The 17,355-nt window shown below is 43.0% G+C and overlaps 1 protein-coding gene across 5 annotated transcripts in view; it reads right to left on the bottom strand.

Moving 5' to 3' along the window:
* Positions 1-7,516, bottom strand: part of usp48 (ubiquitin specific peptidase 48) — an 85,695-nt gene extending 78,179 nt beyond the window's left edge. For all 5 annotated transcript variants that reach the window (XM_078424988.1, XM_078424993.1, XM_078424991.1 and 2 more), the window contains exon 1: positions 7,237-7,516. In XM_078424988.1, coding sequence (XP_078281114.1) covers positions 7,237-7,370 — 134 coding nt within the window. In that variant the 5' untranslated portion in view covers positions 7,371-7,516. The remainder of the gene's footprint in view (positions 1-7,236) is intronic.
* Positions 7,517-17,355: the final 9,839 nt, after the last annotated feature.

Below are 17,355 nucleotides of genomic sequence, written 5' to 3'. Positions count from 1 at the left end.
CTTAGTTCCTCCATCAGTTTGTTTCTTTATTTCCTAAGTTTGATCTAATGTTTTCAACCACATTCTGTCATCCTGCTTAGCTGAGCACACATTGCTGACTCACCTGTGTAACGATAATCAAAGGGCTGCCTTGGAAAATAGTTCTTAATCTCACTGAACTATATTTATGCTGCTAACAGACAATTGGCTATTTAACTTTCCACCAATTAAACCTCACACTAATGTTGTGAAATTAATGGAAACAACTGAAATGGTAACAGTAATGAGGTATCATAAAAATGAAGACACGAGGAATTGCAGATGCTGGTTAACCAAAACAGACACAAAGTACTGGAATAACATGGATGAAACATGGACGTTTTCATCTCTGTTCTCCAGAGATGCTGCCTGACCCATTGGTACTCCAGCACTGTCCTTTTTAAAAAAATTACAAAGAATAAGTTGTGTTTTATTTCGCTACCACGTGCATGATACGCTCCTGAACCTTTAGTCCTGTGTACTGGCACCCTAAGAGAACATAGTGATCTGTCTTAACAGAAGATTCTACCCCACTCTGAACCACCGGGGTAACAGAAACATATAAAGCAGGATGCTGTTCACCAACGACAGCTTGATATTCAACACTATATTCCTCTCCAAACTCAGTCCAAGCTCCAAGACCTGGGGTCTGAGCCTTTGCAATGGGATCTTGGACTTCCTCATAGGTAGACCTCAGTCAGTGTGGATCAGTAACCGCAACTCCTCCTCACTGACCATCAACACAGGTGCATCTCAAGGCTGCGTGCTTAACTCCCTGCTTTATTCTCTGTACACCCATGACTGTGCGGTTAAGCTTAGTTCTAATGTATCTACAAATTTGCCGATGACACCACTGTTATTGGCAGAATGATGGGTGATGAGTTAGTGTACATGAGAGAGATAGAACACTTGGTTGAATGGTGCTGCACAACCTCTCTTTCAAAGTCAACACAACCAAGGAACTTCTCATTGAGTTAAAAAAAAAGGGGGGAGGGTTTGGGAGGCCACCTGCTGATTTTCAATAGAGGGCCAGTGATGCTCACAGCTAGCAGCTTCAAGTTCCTGGGCATTAACATCTCCGATAACCTGTCCTGAGTCTTGCACATAGATGTAATCATTAAGAAGGCATTCCAGCACCTCTACTTTAATAGAAGTTTAAAGTGATTTGGCACATCACCGAATAGCCCAACAAACTTCGACAGATGCACTGCAGAAAGTATCCGAACTGATTCCATCATGGCCTGATATGGCATTTCAAACACACAGGAACACAAGAGGCTGCAGAGAATAGCAGGCTCTGCATGGCCCATCACAAGCACAGCTCCACTCACTATCAAAGCATTACATGAGCCGTTGTCTCAAAGCGGTGACATCCATCTCCAAGGATCACCACCATCCAAGCCATATCCTCCTCTTGCTGCTTCCATCTGGCAAGAAGCCTGAAGACCCACACCGAGGTTTAGAAACAGCTACTTGATCTGACCTGCACAACCCAAATCCTACCTCGGCAGCAGAACACTACAGACCACTTCTTGCACTACCATAGATTTGTTAGTTTATTCGTATTTGCACTGTCATGCATATTGCGGAGTCTTTTTTCTTTTTATGCTGTTGCAGAAGTCGTGTGTAATTGATATATAATGTGTTTTTTTGTGTTGTCTATGTGACTGTGATGCTGCTACAAGCAAGATTTTAATTTTTCCTGTAATTCACTGTGCTTGTGCATATGACAATAAACTCATGAAAGCAGAAACTGAAGCATGAGGATACCGTACAGAAAGATGCAACTGGTCTGAGGAAACAGATGAGCTTCTTCATGACTGCTTCGAGTCGGTGGACTAGTCCGTATTCAAGGGCTCTGTGGCTAACCTAAATGAGTATGTCACGTCTATCACAAACTTCATCAGCATGTAGAGGAATGCATACCAAAGACGACAATATGCGTGTTCCAAAAAAAGGAAACTATAGATAAATTGTGAGGCATACTCCAGTTAAAGTCTGAGTCTGCCGCGTTCAAGCCAGGCCAACTTGAGCAATACAACAAAATCCATCTTACCATTTTTGCAAAGCCATGAAGGATGCTGTGGAAATTCCGGACCAAGCTAGAGTCCCCAAACAATGGCTCACACACCCGTCAATTGCGGAAAGGCTTGCAAGCTATAACGGGCTACAAAGTCAGGCAGTATCAGTGGCAAGGGATCCCAGCCAGATGAGCTTAATGCAATCTATGTTCACTTTGAACCGAAGGTCGGTGGAAGAACGTCAGCCGCCTGGGGTGTATGTGTACCAACAATCATTGTGGCAGACACAAGCCAGATCGGCCTTCCCAAGAGCGAATGGGTGGAAAGCAACTGGCCCAAATGGAGTCCCTGACCATGTCCTTAGGACCTGTATGGATTAGCAGAGGTATTCAGATTTCTTTTACCTCTCACTACTACATTTTGAGGTTTCCACCTGCTTTAAGACTACTATTATCCCTGTGCCAAAGATAAATAAGGTAGTGTGCCTTAATGATTAACATGCAGTGACATCCACCATCATGAAGTGCTTCAAGAGACTGATGTTGGAGCACATGAATTCAATCCTCCCAGATAGCATTGATCCACTGCAGTTTGTATACTGCCGCACAGCAAATGCCATCTCCCTGGCCCTAAACTAATTTCTGGAAAGCCCATACAAGAACTCCTACGTGAGGCTCCTATTTATTGATTATAGCCCTGCCTTCAGCACCATAGTGCCATCTAAACTCATCTCCAGATTTCAAGAGTGTTTAACTGTCATATATACCGACAATGAAACAATGAAATTCTTCCTTGCAGCAGCATTACAGGCCTGAAAACACAATACTCATAGATAATCTATAAACAAAAAAAAATCAATTAATTAAAAATCCCAATACGAATGCAAAAAAGCCCAAAGTCCTTAGTGCAATAAGACAGTCCATTGTTCATAGCTAGTGCTGTGTAATGTTCAAGACCCCAATGGTTGTTGGGAAGAAGCTATTCTTAAACCCAGTGGTCATGGTTTACAGATGCATGTCTTCTTTCCAATGGTGGGAGCGAAATGAGAGCAAGGCCAGGGTGGTGTGGGTCTTTGATGATGCCTTTTTGAGACAGTGCCTCTGATAGATCCCTTCGATGGTGGGAAGGTCAGTACTCATGATGGATCAAGCAATATCCACCACTTGTAATCTTCTTTGTTCCTGGGCGTTTGATTTGCCAAACCAGACCAGGCAACCTGGAGCAAACTCCTCTACCCAAGACTCTCAAGATTCAATTTATTGTCACATGTACCATAAGGTACAGTGAAATTTGAGTTACCATACAGCCATACTAAGTAAAAAGCAACAAGACACACAGCCACATAAAATAAAATTTAACATAGACATCCACCTCATTCATCACTGTGATGGAAGGCGAAAAAAAGTTCAATCTCTTCCCTTCTTTGTTCTCCCGCGGTCGGGGGCCTCGAGCCTTCCGTTGACGGGACGATCTTGACTCCCGTAGCCGGCGGTCAGGCCCTCCGTATCGGGGTGATCAAGCTCCTGCATCGGGGGGAAATCACATCTCCCCGTGCTGGGCGATCTACCCCGGGCCGGGGCTGGTCAAAAACCTTCTGCGATTTGGAGCTACCGATGTCAGTCTCTACCCGAAACTGCGAGCTCCTCGATGTTAAAGTCCGCAGGCCGCAATTGGAGCATCGATCCCAGGCAAAGGATTGGCTCCAATGGTAAGTCCACGCCCCGCGGTGGGGTTCAAAGTCAATCCCGAGCGAGGCCTCCAGCTCCATGATGTTAGGCCGCAGAGCGACTGGAGATACGACCCGGGAAACAATTGCATCTCTGGCAAGGTGAGAGATTGAAAAACAGTTCCCACAATCCCCTCCCCATCCCCCACATAAAACAAACCAGAGAACATTAACTTTAACTTTAAAACATACTAAAAATAACAGTCCTCCTCTGCCACAGATTCCTCAATTTCCTGACCCACAGACCACAATCATCGAGGATATGCCACCACACATCCTCCACAATAATTCTCAACATTGGTGCTCCGCAAGGATGCGTTCTCAGCCCCCTACTATACTCTCTATACATTCATGAGTATGCGGCTAAATTCTGCTCTAACTCTGTCTACAAGTTTGCAGATGACACCACTGTGGTGGGCACAATCTCAAACAATGATGAGATGGAGTAGGTGAAGAAGATAGAGAACTTAGTAATATGGTGTCAGGGCCTTTGATATCAGCAAGACGAAGGGGCTAGTTATCGACTTCAGGAAGCATAGTGGCGTATATGCCCCTACCATCATGAATGGTACCAAAGTGGAAATGGTTGAGAGCTTCAAGTCCCCAAGTGTAAATATCACCAATATACTGTTGAGGACAAACCATATTGAAGTAACAGCCAAAAAAGCACACCTACGTCTCCACTTGCTCAGGAGACTGAGGAAATACGCACGTCTTCAACAACTCTTACAAACTTCTACAAATGCACCGGAGAAATAATACAGTTGAGTTGCATCGCAGCTTGGTTTGGGAACTGCTCTGCCCAAGACTGCAATAAATTGCAGAGTTGTGGATGTAGCTCATCCCATCGGAGACCAGACTCCCCACCATTGACTCCATCTACACTTCACACTGCCTCAGGAAAAGAGCTAACATAATCAAGGACCTTTCCCACCCCAGTCATTCCTTCTTCTCCCTCTCCCGTTGGGCTGAAGACTCTGAAGCTTTAAAGCACATACCACTAGAAACAGGAACAACTTCTTCACCTATTATACCTGAACGGTCAATTCATAAACTGGGGTACAATCCCGATTCTCCAACCTACAATATTCAAACATTTCAAAGGTATTTATTTACAAAATGCTGGAGTAACTCAGCAGGTCAGGCAGCATCTCAGGAGAGAAGGAATGGGTGATGTTTCGGGTCGAGACCCTTCTTCAGACTGATGTCAGGGGGGTGGGACAAACATTGGTCATTTGCTCTCAAACTGTTTTGTCTCAATGCTGCGAAACTATATTCTGCAATCCGGTACCTTTTTCTTCACTCTGCCTTCACCGCATGACAATAATAATCCTAAACCTAGATATACATGATTATATCTTATTATGTCGAACTACATTCCATTCATGCAAACTGAACGTGTCTGTCTCACACAAACTGCCTACCAGCTTATGAACATACTCAATTCCAATTCCTTTCTTCCTCATTTCAATGGCTCAATGGTTCTTTATTTGTCACATGTGCAACTGCACTGTGAAATTCATTTTACCTATTTACGCATGCAGGCGCTACCATGTTTTGGTGCCATTACCACAGTCCAAGTCCGGTCAGCCCACAGGATCAGTTCCCAATCCTGGTAAGCCCCAGGCTTATGCAGGGCCTTCCTCCGTCGCTCTCGACTGGATCGGCCCGCAAACGACGTCCCGCTAACCTTTTTGCGGTTTAACACATATACGTCACGCCTTGCCGTAACAAGTCTACATTCTTGTTACTTCCAGACTCAAGAAGATTCTCCTCAGAGTTTTGGTTTTATTTATGAATCAAGCAGGTAATTCTTTGTGTTTTTTCACTAAAAAGAAACAATGCAATCCTGACCAGTGATTCCAGATAATTCCATGTTCAGTGCTGACACCATTGTAGTAAATCCCTTTTCGAACTTTCCTCTATCTCCGAGACCAGAACTGAGATGGCACAGTTGGTAGAGCTGGTGTCCCACACTGTCATGATCCAGGTTCAATCCTGACCATGGTTACTGTCGGACGGACAGTAGGACATTCTCCTTGTGGCCACGTGGGTTTCCTTCAGGTTCTCTGGTTTCCTCCCATATCCCAAAGACGTGCAGATCTGTAGGGAATTTGGCTGTTGTAAATTGCCCAAGTGTGAAAGGAGTGGACGAGAAAGGGAGATAACATATAACTTGCATCAACGTGTGTGTAAACTTGGTGGACCGAAGAACCTGTTTCCATGTTGTCCCTCTAAACTAAACTGAGTTCAGTTTTCTAAGTGTGATCCAAACACAAGGCTTCATCTGCACTCTAATATCAACAGAAAAGAACATAGTTATTTTACCCAGCAAAATTCTGTAAATACTAGAAATTTAGTGAACTGAAAATGCTGAAAAATACTCAGCAAGTCAGACAGTGTCCGTGCAGTGAGTACCAGAGTCAATGAAGTTTACTGACCTAAAACGTACAATTATGTTTCTCTCTCCAAAAATATCGCCCAACTTGTTGGGTATTTTCAGCACTTGCTGTTTTATTTCAGTCAGACGCCATATCCTTGCCAACCTACACTTACGATGTAACGTCTTCCGGCCTTCAGCCTTTAAATGCTGACCATGCCAACACTTCAAAGTGTACAGCATTGTATGTCAATTCCACACAGACCAAAAAAACCTCCGGCTAACAGGAAGGAAATATCATGTTCATCAAGACCACTGCCAATCACTTTACAGCCACCTGCTGCAAAATGGGCCAGTCGTAGCATACTTAAAATGGCACTAAACCAGAATGCCAATCTCAAGTACATCAGTTTGAACTTCAAAAGACACACAGTATATATGGTCGGAAGGAAGGGCAGATGTCAGTTCACACCAAAGACAAACAGTTGGAGCAACTCAGCCTTATCTCTGGTTTCCCTCTCCCATGACTCTCAGTCTGAAGAAGGGTCTCGACCAGAAACGTCACCCATTCCTTCTCTCGAGATGCTGCCTGTCCCGCTGAGTTACTCCAGCACTTTGTGTCTATCTTCACAGTATATATATAGGTTTATTTCTCTGCACCGTGGTCAAATGCCAGTGGATCCAGGAATTTACAGTAGATAAGCCGATCACGCATGAATCCACGTATTAGTTTATATGAGCTTCAAGTCAGTCTATCCAGCACACAACATGCTCACGGCGGGGAGCAGAGTGCGAGTCTAAAAATCTCCTCCTGCGCAGGAACTACAGATGCTGGTTAACACCGAAGATAGACACAAAATGTTGGAGTAAGTCAGTGGGACAGGCAGCTTCTTTGGGGAAAAGGAGTGGGTGATGTTTCGGATCGAGACCCTTCTTCACTCAAGCGTCTGCACTTCTTTAATACTCTCGATAAAGTCTCCTCCTGCATGGTCATCCTAACCGCCTTCGGGCCGAGGGTCAGCGGGCCGCCGTTCTCGCCCCTTGGCCTTGGAGCGGCGGTTGTCCCACCCTCCCGGTCACCCCCAAATTACCTGCGGGCGTCCCTCCGGCACGACCCCAGGCGGATCCGGTACGCCAGCTCGATGTGCTCCTGCTGCACCTCCTCCGGCCTCACGCTCTCCGCCCACTGCCAGGCCGCCTTCTCCAACTGCTGCTTGGGGGCCATGGGCGCACTGACCTGTGTGTGGCGGGGAGGGAGGCAGAGTTACCAAGGCGGCGGCGGCGGCAGCAACAGCGGCGGGCCGCCTCTGCGCGCCCTAGGCCTCGCCTCTCGACCTCGGGCCTGCTCCGCGCCGCCAAGCAACCGTGAACGTGACGTGCAACGCAGAGGAGCGCACGGCGAGGGTTGCGTCCACGTCCGCAGCAAGCCGTGACGTAGTACGCAGCCCGCCCGAAGATGAACGGCCTGGTACTGTCGCATGAATCAAAGATAATAGACCACACAACCCTAAAACGTCGTCGGCCATGGGTAAACTTCAGCGCCATTTTGGTAAGCAGAATCACGCGAATCGCCATGGCATCTACATGCACCTCTACAAGCTCAGCTCACTGTTCTGCTGTAAACTGTTCAAATCGCCAAAGCAAACGACCCGACCTGTCTTTCTTCAAGTTCCCCAAGAACAAAGAAAGGTGAGAAAATATAATTTTCTGCCGTTTTTTTTAAATTGTGTCGAGATAATATTTTTTCTGTTCTCCCATCAACGGTCATAGAGCATCACCAGGGAAATTAGGTTCGTCGGTACATTAGAAAGTTATTTAAAGCTGGGTTTTTTTTTAACCACTCCGGGAAAGGTATGAGGGCATTTGGTGATAAAAATAGGCGAATACATTTTGGGGAGCTTTTTTTCCCCTCTCAAGTTCTTGTGGGAACATTCAGGATGATGAAGGTATCACAAAATGCTGGAGTAACTCAGCGGGTCAGGCAGCATCTCAGGAGAGAAGGAATGGGTGACGTTTTAGGTCGAGACCCTTCTTCAGACTGATCAGGATGGTTGCTTCCCCTCCCCAATCCTAGACACCTGGCAATGCTAATAACATATAGTAACAATAATTTAAAAGACTATAAAGTATGCATGACTTAATTAAAAAATCCTTTTAATAGTAAAGTTATCAATTTTTACACTGCTGTACATTTTTGGTTTTGTTCTTGTTCTAAGGCACGCTTGCTCGTGCCTTAGATCCAAAAGAGGATAGAAAGAAAATGCTAAAAAGGGTCTATTTGGGAGGATTATTTTAAAAAGTGATTTCTACATTTAAGGTAAATTGACATATTAGAGAAAAAAATACATCTTCGATATACAGGTCTCTCCCCAACCCTGAAAACAATTGCACTTAAGTGATATATCATCCATTCTGCAGGTTTGCAGTTATAATCAAATTTGTTCTTAAGTTAATCCTTTTAATCTTTTCTGTAATTTCAGATGTCAACAGTGGGTCCAGAATACTCGTCGACAAGATCTCATACACCGAACTCCGGAGTACGTGTCAAACAACTGCCGTCTTTGTTCTGAACACTTCGAACTTCACCATTTTTCCAACAAGATGACCAAGAACAGGCTACAATGGAATGCAGTTCCAACGCTCTTTGAGATCCCTAATCCGCTGAAATGTCTGTCCACCCCACGCAGGTCACTGAAGAGGAAGAGTGAGAACCTCCCATCTTCACCAAAGCCTTCAAAGAAGCAAAGAGGTAGGCCTAATTGCAAGTACAATACAATATCTTTTATTGTCATTGTACAAGTACAATGAGATCAAGAATGTCACTTCCATATTGATGCAATCAAATATATAAATAAATCACGGCGAAAATGAAAATAACAAAAGGGGGGGAGAAAAAAGGGGGAACAAGGTAAAGTGCAAAAAAAAGTTAATGCAGAGTTTTTTTCCTTTTTAAAATTACATTAATTTTCTCACTTTGGCTTAGAAATTTGTATCCTAACTGATACAATTGGTACTGGTACAATTTGTAATAGCATGTATGGTACTTGTCTTTTCATTTGTGAAATCTTCACAAAGCTATAATCACACATAAGGCTACACAGTGTAGGCTAATAGAATGTGTACTTGTATTTAATTTAATTATGAACAGCCATTTAAAACTCCTTCATGCGTAATTTGGACAACATTTAAATGATTTAATTAATGGGACTTCAAAAAATCAAGATCATGATTTTCTTTTGGTAGACTGAAATTGGTGCATCACATGTATTTTAATTGGTAATTAGCAGTAGATGCTGATTTATTTACATTTATCTGCTAAATCTATCTCATTTGTATACTTCTCATTTTTTTCCCCTTTCTCGTGATTTTTTTGTCTTGGCAGTGAGACACAACACACAGGCCGAACATTCTTACTGCTTAGCTGCAGACCAAATTCATGACAATGAACCCAGCAGTGTTTTTCCAACCCCTGGTACAGATGATCCTCAATTCACACCAAATGTTACTGACACCAGAGCTCTGAAGAAGGAAAGACGGCGTACTTTCCGCCTCAAAAAAAGAGTAGAACTGTTGAAAAGATCAATGGACAAGGAAACTAAAAAAAGTAAAACAATTAGTGACTTGATCAGAGGAGCTGGTGAATTTTTACAAAAACCGGCACTGTCTTTCTTTGCGTCACAATTGCGGAATGCGTTAGGATGTAGAGGATCAAGAGGAAGACGATGGAGTTATTCAGACAAGGTACTTGTCCTGTCCCTCTACCACCAGAGTCCCCGTGCATACCAGTTCTGCCAGCGCATTTTCACACTTCCATCAATCACATCACTCCGTAGGTGGTTGAGTAATATCGAAGTGAGGCCTGGGTTTGCCCGTAATGTCTTTGAACTTTTGAAAGACAGGGTAGCAGGGATGACAGAGAGGGATACGTTCTGTGTAGTGTCCTTTGATGAAATGAGTCTACGTGCAGGCCTCTCATACAATATTACAGCAGATTCAGTAGAGGGGTTTGAGGACTTTGGATCCCAAGGGAAGACGTCACGGCCTGCCAACCATGCTCTCGTTTTCATGGCTAGAGGCTTGATGGGAAAATGGAAACAACCTCTAGGTTACTTTCTGTCGCGAGAGACCTCAACGGCTGGCAAACTGGAAACATTACTAAAAGAATGCTTACAAAAGGTGAAGGCCATTGGACTACAGCCTAAGGTCGTGGTTTGTGACCAAAGCTCACGCAATGTTCGACTCTACACAAAATTGGGTGTGACAGAAGATAATCCTTTCTTCGTCCATGGGGGAGGCAAGATCTATTGTATGCATGACCCACCACACTTGTTAAAAAACACTAGGCCAAATTTGGAAAAGTATGTATTTGAAGTCAAGAGAGAGGATGGCAGTAAGAAACATATCCGATGGTCACATATTTGCAACTTTTATGACCTTGATTCTCAGTTGCCCATTAGAAAAGCCCACAAACTGACCAGAGGCCACTTTGTTCTAAACAGCTTCTCTAAAATGGGAGTTAACAAGGCAGCGCAGGTGCTCAGCCATTCGGTAGCAGCGGGAGTCTACACCTATTCAGCTATTGGAAAGTTGCCTGGGGAAGCTATTTATACAGCGGAGTTCATTGAAATGATTGATGGACTGTTTGATTCATTTAACAGCAGGTTTTTCAAGGACCCCAAGAAGTTGAGGAGGCCTATTTCAGACAATTCTGCGCACAAGTCATTCTTTGATTCATGCTTGCCTGTACTCCAAAGCTTGACAGTGCTAGGATCAAAAGATGTGTTGTTTATCAAGGGATGGCGGCTTGCAATTTCTTGCGTTTCACGGCTGTGGCAGCACATGAAGGAAAGCACAGACGTTCGTTTTCTGTTCACATCTCGGCTTAATCAGGATATTGTTGAGAATTTGTTCTCTACTATTCGGCGAAAGGGTAGGTTCCGAGACAATCCATCAGCGAAGGAGTTCCGATGTGCTTTTCGAATGGTTATGGTAGCTAAACTGATAAAGCCAGCCGTGAGTGCAAACTGTTCTCCTGACTCCGACACATTTATCTTAAAACTGCAAACACTCACAAAGAGCAGAGTAAAGAGATCATCTCCATCTCTCTCCCATGCCAATAAGACGAAACAGGACAATGCAGTCTACAGCATTTTACTTGATCTCCCTGAAGTGAATACACTGACTTACATCGCAGGTCACATCTGTTGCAGAATCATCACTTCACATGAACTGTCCTCCACATGCCAGACATGCAGAGAAGTTCTACTACCACCTGATGCACCTTTAGTTGATCCTGCCCTCGTATTCATCCATCATAAAACATATGACACATCTACGTCTGACTTTGGTTCTTTGATGGTGCCTTCTGAATACTTTCTAGCGTTCTGTGAAGTGTGTGAGAAAGTGTTTTGCACAGAATTTGACGATACCAAAATGACCAGGAACAACATCTCCCATCTGATAAACCAAGCAATACAGAATACGCAAGAATACAAGGACATGAACTTGTGCAGCGAAAGAATCAAGGCTAGAATTGTCTCAATCTTTGTGAGTGTTCGCATACATTATGGACTCAAATTTAAGAATAGAAAACTGCAGGACATGACCGTTAAAAAGAAGTGTAGGAAAGTTCAAAAAGTGCAACATAAGCAAAGTACATAAGTCGCTTGAAATATATTTTTTAAGTAATACACTTGTTTATGTATATAGTTTGAAATTTTGTTTTTGTTACCCACACAAAATGATGCAAATTACAATGTAATTATTGTCTATAAATTGGACATTTTGTCCTTTGGGGTAAGGAAGGGGTGGGGCTATCATTGTATGAAATAGGTTGAATTTTACGTCACTTTCATTGGTTACCTGATATGACAGAAATAAAAAGTGTTATCCTTGTTTATGAAGTTCAATTTTGAATGATTTAAAATTGAGGGGGTTGGTGCAATATACTGCTAACCCACAAATGTGTCATGAGATATTCGCATTTGAAAAATCCATAAATCGCAAACAAAAACAAGAAGCTATCATAAAATGCTGGAATAACCTAGCGGGTCAGGCAGCATCTCAGGAGAGAAGGAATGGGTGACGTTTTGGGTCGAGACTCTTCTTCAGACTGATGTCGGGAGAGGTGGCGGGACAAAGAAAGGATATAGTTGGAGACAGGAAGACAGTGGGAGAACTGGGAAGTGGAGGGGAAAGAGAGGGACAGAGGAGCTATCGGAAGTTAGAGAAATCAATGTTCATACCGCTGGGTTGTAAGCTGCCCAAGCGAAATATGAGGTGCTGTTCCTCCAATTTGACTTCACTCTGACAATGGAGGAGGCCCAGGACAGAAAGGTCAGTATGGGAATGGGAGGGGAAGCTAAAGTGTTCGGCAACCGAGAGATCACGTACGCCAAGGCGGACTGATCAAAGGTGTCCACCTGCCCGGCACTCTGCTCAGCGACAAGCAGGTGGACACTGTGGCTCCTCGGCTGGCCAGCCACCCTATGCTGATGCCCAACTCTCCATCACGAACCGCACAGTATTGAGAAACCTGTTGCGTTAAACAGGCGAGGAGCCGAGTTCAGACATTGCCGCGAATCACTGCCAACCGCCTGTAGATCCCAAACACTCAGCAGGTCGGCCGGTGTCCATGGAGAGAGGAGCAGATCTGCACATTTCTGGAAATTAACATTTAAAAAAATGCTGATGCTTATAACACCAAGGGGGTATGGCAGCTTTTATGGAAAGAGAGTTCACGTTTCAGGCTGAAGACCCGCCAGAATATGTTGACTGTTATACTTCTGGTTCTGAACCTGCTTTTGATGCAACTTGCCACTTCATCTTGGTTCCCAGGGTGTGCAGCATTCCTGGAATTGACATAGACCACATTGCAGCCGAGGACACGCTTGAAGGAACCAACTGTAACATTTTAAACTTTGATGCTGACATGAATGCCAATGTTTGACGTGTAGGGGATATAAATATGGTGCATGAAGATATACATAAGCTAACTGAGTGAGCAACAAGATAACAGATGGAGTGTGGAAAGCTGAAGAAACAAATTATGAATATTTATTAAATGGTGAGAGATTGGGAAGTGTTGGTGATCAAAAGGACATCCTTGGGCACAGCTCACTAAAGTCTAACACTGAACAATTAGGAAGGCAAATTATATATTGGCCTAAGATGTTACTGGATTTGAGAGTAAGAGTAAAGATGTCTTACTACAATTACTTTGGGGCTTGGCAAAATCAGAACTGAGACTTGGTGCAACATGCACAATTGTGTCTCCTTGCCTAAAAAAAGAACATACTTTGTATAAGAGGAATGGGTTTATTATTCTGCAGACTATTCCCTGGGATAGCTGGACATCCCTATGGTAAGTGATTGAGTAGGGCGAAGATCTATTCAAAGTTTAGAAGGATGAAAGATAACCTTAAATGTACAAAGCTCTTACCGTTGGCTCATCAGGTTAGATGCATGGAGGATGTTTCCTCTGGATGAGAAGTTTAGAACTTCGGGTGATACTCTCCAAGTGAGGACTAAAACTTTTGGAAGTAACGTGCGAATTTCCACTCAGAGTACAATGAATGTTTGGTATTCTCAATCTCAGAAGGCTGTGGACTCTCAGTCTCTGATTTCATTCATAACCAAGATTGCCGTGTGTTCTTGGCACCCACCACTCTTTGTGGAAAAAAACTTGCCCCACTTGTTATATTCTTGAAGAACTCTGATTACTTCTCAAAACCAAACTTGATTCACAAACTTGTGATCAATCAGTAATGGAGATTAACTCCTTCGATTAAAACCATTATCAATCTCCTTGCTTATATTTTTGAACATTCTCAGAGATCGCTACAAACTATTAAACGTCCTTGTATACGGTGACTTAAAATATATCTTAACAATGTCCACTATTCCATTCTGTAATGGCTATTTCAATCCTGTCTACCACATCTTATCTTACCATATCCTCAATATCCATGAGCCTGTAGATCTGTGAGTCATTTCATTTTTGTTTATGGGAAGATATTTGGTTAATAATATGTTTATTTACATATTAACTATCTGATGTTCAAACTATGCAAAAAAAGGTTCCCACTGATCATAGAATGTATTTTAGGTACTGAGATTCCATTATTGGTAAATTTACCAAACCTGTCTGAAGAAGGGTCTTGACCCGAAACGTCACCTATTCCTTTTCTCCAGAGATGCTGCTGCCCCGCTGAGGTACTCCAGCTTTTTGTGTCCACCTTGTGGTAAAATCATCTGCCCACTCATCACATTTTCTACATACAGGCACTGGGAAAGGTGCAAAAATATTACTACAGAACATGAAGTTTTTAAACTAAAGAAAGGTTGCACATGCCAGTCCTCTTTAAAATAAATGGCTGAAGAATGATTCAATAAGGGTCTTAAAATTTAAAGAGGCGTATCCACTTGTTGGAAAGTGCAAAATCTAGACGACCCAATAGTTGATAGTTACTAATGAATCTAAATGGAAATTGGTTGTCATAAAGTGCTACTAAAAGGATTCACCGAAACAAGTAGCATTAACGAATTTAAGAGAATTTCTGATAAATAGACGAGGTGAAAGGAATGGAAGGATAAACAACCAAAATTGAGTGACGTTGACGTGGTTGATAAGATCAAGAGTGTTTAATTATCATATGTACCAGGAATGAACAACAACATTCTTACTTGCTCAGCATTAAAGGTACACAACAACTCAATAACTAAATATACAATAAACAATAATACTGTAAATTATCAGGCATAATCTATTGAATTTTGGCCATGCATACTAGTGAATCCAACTGTGAAACACTGCTGTCTTACTTTACAATTTACTAATGCACAGCGTCTGAATCTTGCCATATATCCTTAGAATGCTGCCGAAGGTAGACAAAAAGCTGGAGTAACTCAGTGGGACAGGCAGCATCTCTGGAGAGAAGGAATGGGTGATGTTTCGGGTTGAGACCCTTCTTCAGACTCAGAATGCTGCCATTGTGTTTTTGGATTAGTATGCAAGGTCTCACAGCAATTGCAAGGGAACAATAATGCCTCCATTTTGCACAAAGTTGCACACTTCTCTGACAGACATCTTTCATACTCCCACACCTATAAACGTGCCAGAGCCCTTGTAGTTGCCTATCAACCAGAGAGCCTCTACTGCGGCTGCCGAAAGCAAGACATTGCTGCCCAGAATCAGGCCATCCAAGCCCAAAGAAGGTGCAGGTAAATCACCAAGATCAGCTGCACTCATTCCACCAAGCACTGCTCCTCCAAAGCCGTCCAGGCAGTGGAAATGTTATTTCTGATCGTCAGTGATTGGCTCTATTTGTTTTTGGGAGGCAGTATGGCTTTCACATGTGAACTTAACTTGGGCAATGAAGTCATCCGCCATGTTGTCAGAAGATAACCCCTGCCAGCCAATCTTTGATTTCTCATGGTGACTCCATTTTGGGGGTAAGTTGATATATGACAACCACTGCGCTGCAGGGATGCCTGCAACTCTAAAATATCTGGTGTCTTGGTTGAGAGAATAAAATGAAGGGAGCACTCTTTTGTTTAAATGCTGATTTGCTAGTGATGTTCATGTCATGAAACTGAATAAGAATCAAAAGGAATTTGAACACTCATTGTGGTTGAGTTTTCATGTCACCTTCTTTCTACTATGATGTCAGAGTTTGTTTGAAATCAAACCATGAATACGGGATCCAACCAAATGAATATATTAAACCATATTTACTCATTCAGTTATACCAAGACTATGCAACTATTAACTAATTGCTATTGCAAATACCCTATTTTCCATCTGCCTTTGTCATCCTATTGTGCGTACTTGGTTGCAACAAAGATGGTCAAATAGAATAGACCACAGGTAACACCTTTGAGCCCAATGGTCTGGCTTTGGATGCTCGATTTAACAATGAGTACCATTAACAATGAGTAACGTTATGGATTAGAAGGCTGAGGGATACTCTAGCTTTCTATATGCTTCAACTGGTGAAACGGAAAAGGAGGATCATGAATATCATTCTGCAAGAGAACAACCATTTTGTGCTCCATCCAGCTGCTGCCAATTCCCTGGGTTGGCACTTCAGAAATCTTAGTTGTTTGCTGGAGATTGTTGATGTGCTGAGCTATTGGACTCCTTAATCATGTTTGCACGGTTTGAGTCAGCAGGGAACCAAGCTGAGCTTCCACCACAACACTGAGATATGGGATATTTTCAAAACTTGCTATAGTGAAAGTTGAGACCTCAGTCACTGACATTGTATGAAGTTTAAGTTTGCAAGTGTTCAAATACTGGCCACCAATTTTTATGATGGAAAAGAAGGGTCAAAACTTAATTTTAAATGATGTGCAAAACCAAGGTGAGTAATTCAGATATGTGGTGTTCAAAATTATATGAATAGAGCGATGTAATTTTTAGATGATAGGGATTTGTTGATGTCTTCACTAGCTTTTTTTATGTTTCATTATTTTTTAAACATATAGATGTTCATTATTTTGTCCAGCAGGACATCTAGGTCCTTGGGCATAGCTTTAGGAATGAGTCCATAGCTATGTACTGCCACTGCCGCATTATAGTCAATTTCAAGGGTTTCCTAGACTCTTGGAGCAGTGGACCTTTTACCTGCTTTTGAGCCCCTCAACCAGAATTTTCAGGGCAATGTCAGAAAATTGGGTTACTTCAGATTACAGCATTCTTCCTAAAACCATGCAATAACTGGGAAAGAGATTTTTCTGCATGTATGACTACATTCTGTGCCTGTTAAATGAAGTTTGATTGATCGAATTGATTGAAAGATACAGTATGGTAACAGGCCATTGGGCCCACGGAGTCCACGCCAACCAGCAATCAACCAAGCACACTAGTTGTACAGTATGTCCTCTCACTTTGGTATATACGCTAGACACAATGTTTTATAGAGGCCTATTAACCTACAAAACTTACACATCTTTAGGATGTGGGAGGAAACCGGAGCACCTGGAGGAAACTCACATGGTTATAGGGAGAACGTGCAAACCCCACACAGAGAGCACCTGGGGTCAGGATCGAACCCGGGGCTCAGCAGCTGTGAGGCAACAGTTCTACCAAGTTGGTGCAAGCAATGCCTGATGTCATCCTGTGAACGTACACTAATGCACTAAAAGTCTTGATTGGCATTTGCTCAAATTATGTGCCAGAATAAAGAGGTGAATGGGAAGGGTGAAGC

This window comes from Rhinoraja longicauda, chromosome 30 (genome assembly GCF_053455715.1).
Source record: "Rhinoraja longicauda isolate Sanriku21f chromosome 30, sRhiLon1.1, whole genome shotgun sequence".
Classification (NCBI taxonomy): Eukaryota; Metazoa; Chordata; class Chondrichthyes; order Rajiformes; family Arhynchobatidae; genus Rhinoraja; species Rhinoraja longicauda.
The sequence above is the reverse complement of the archived record's forward strand: the minus strand, read 5'-3'. Positions and strand labels throughout refer to the sequence as shown.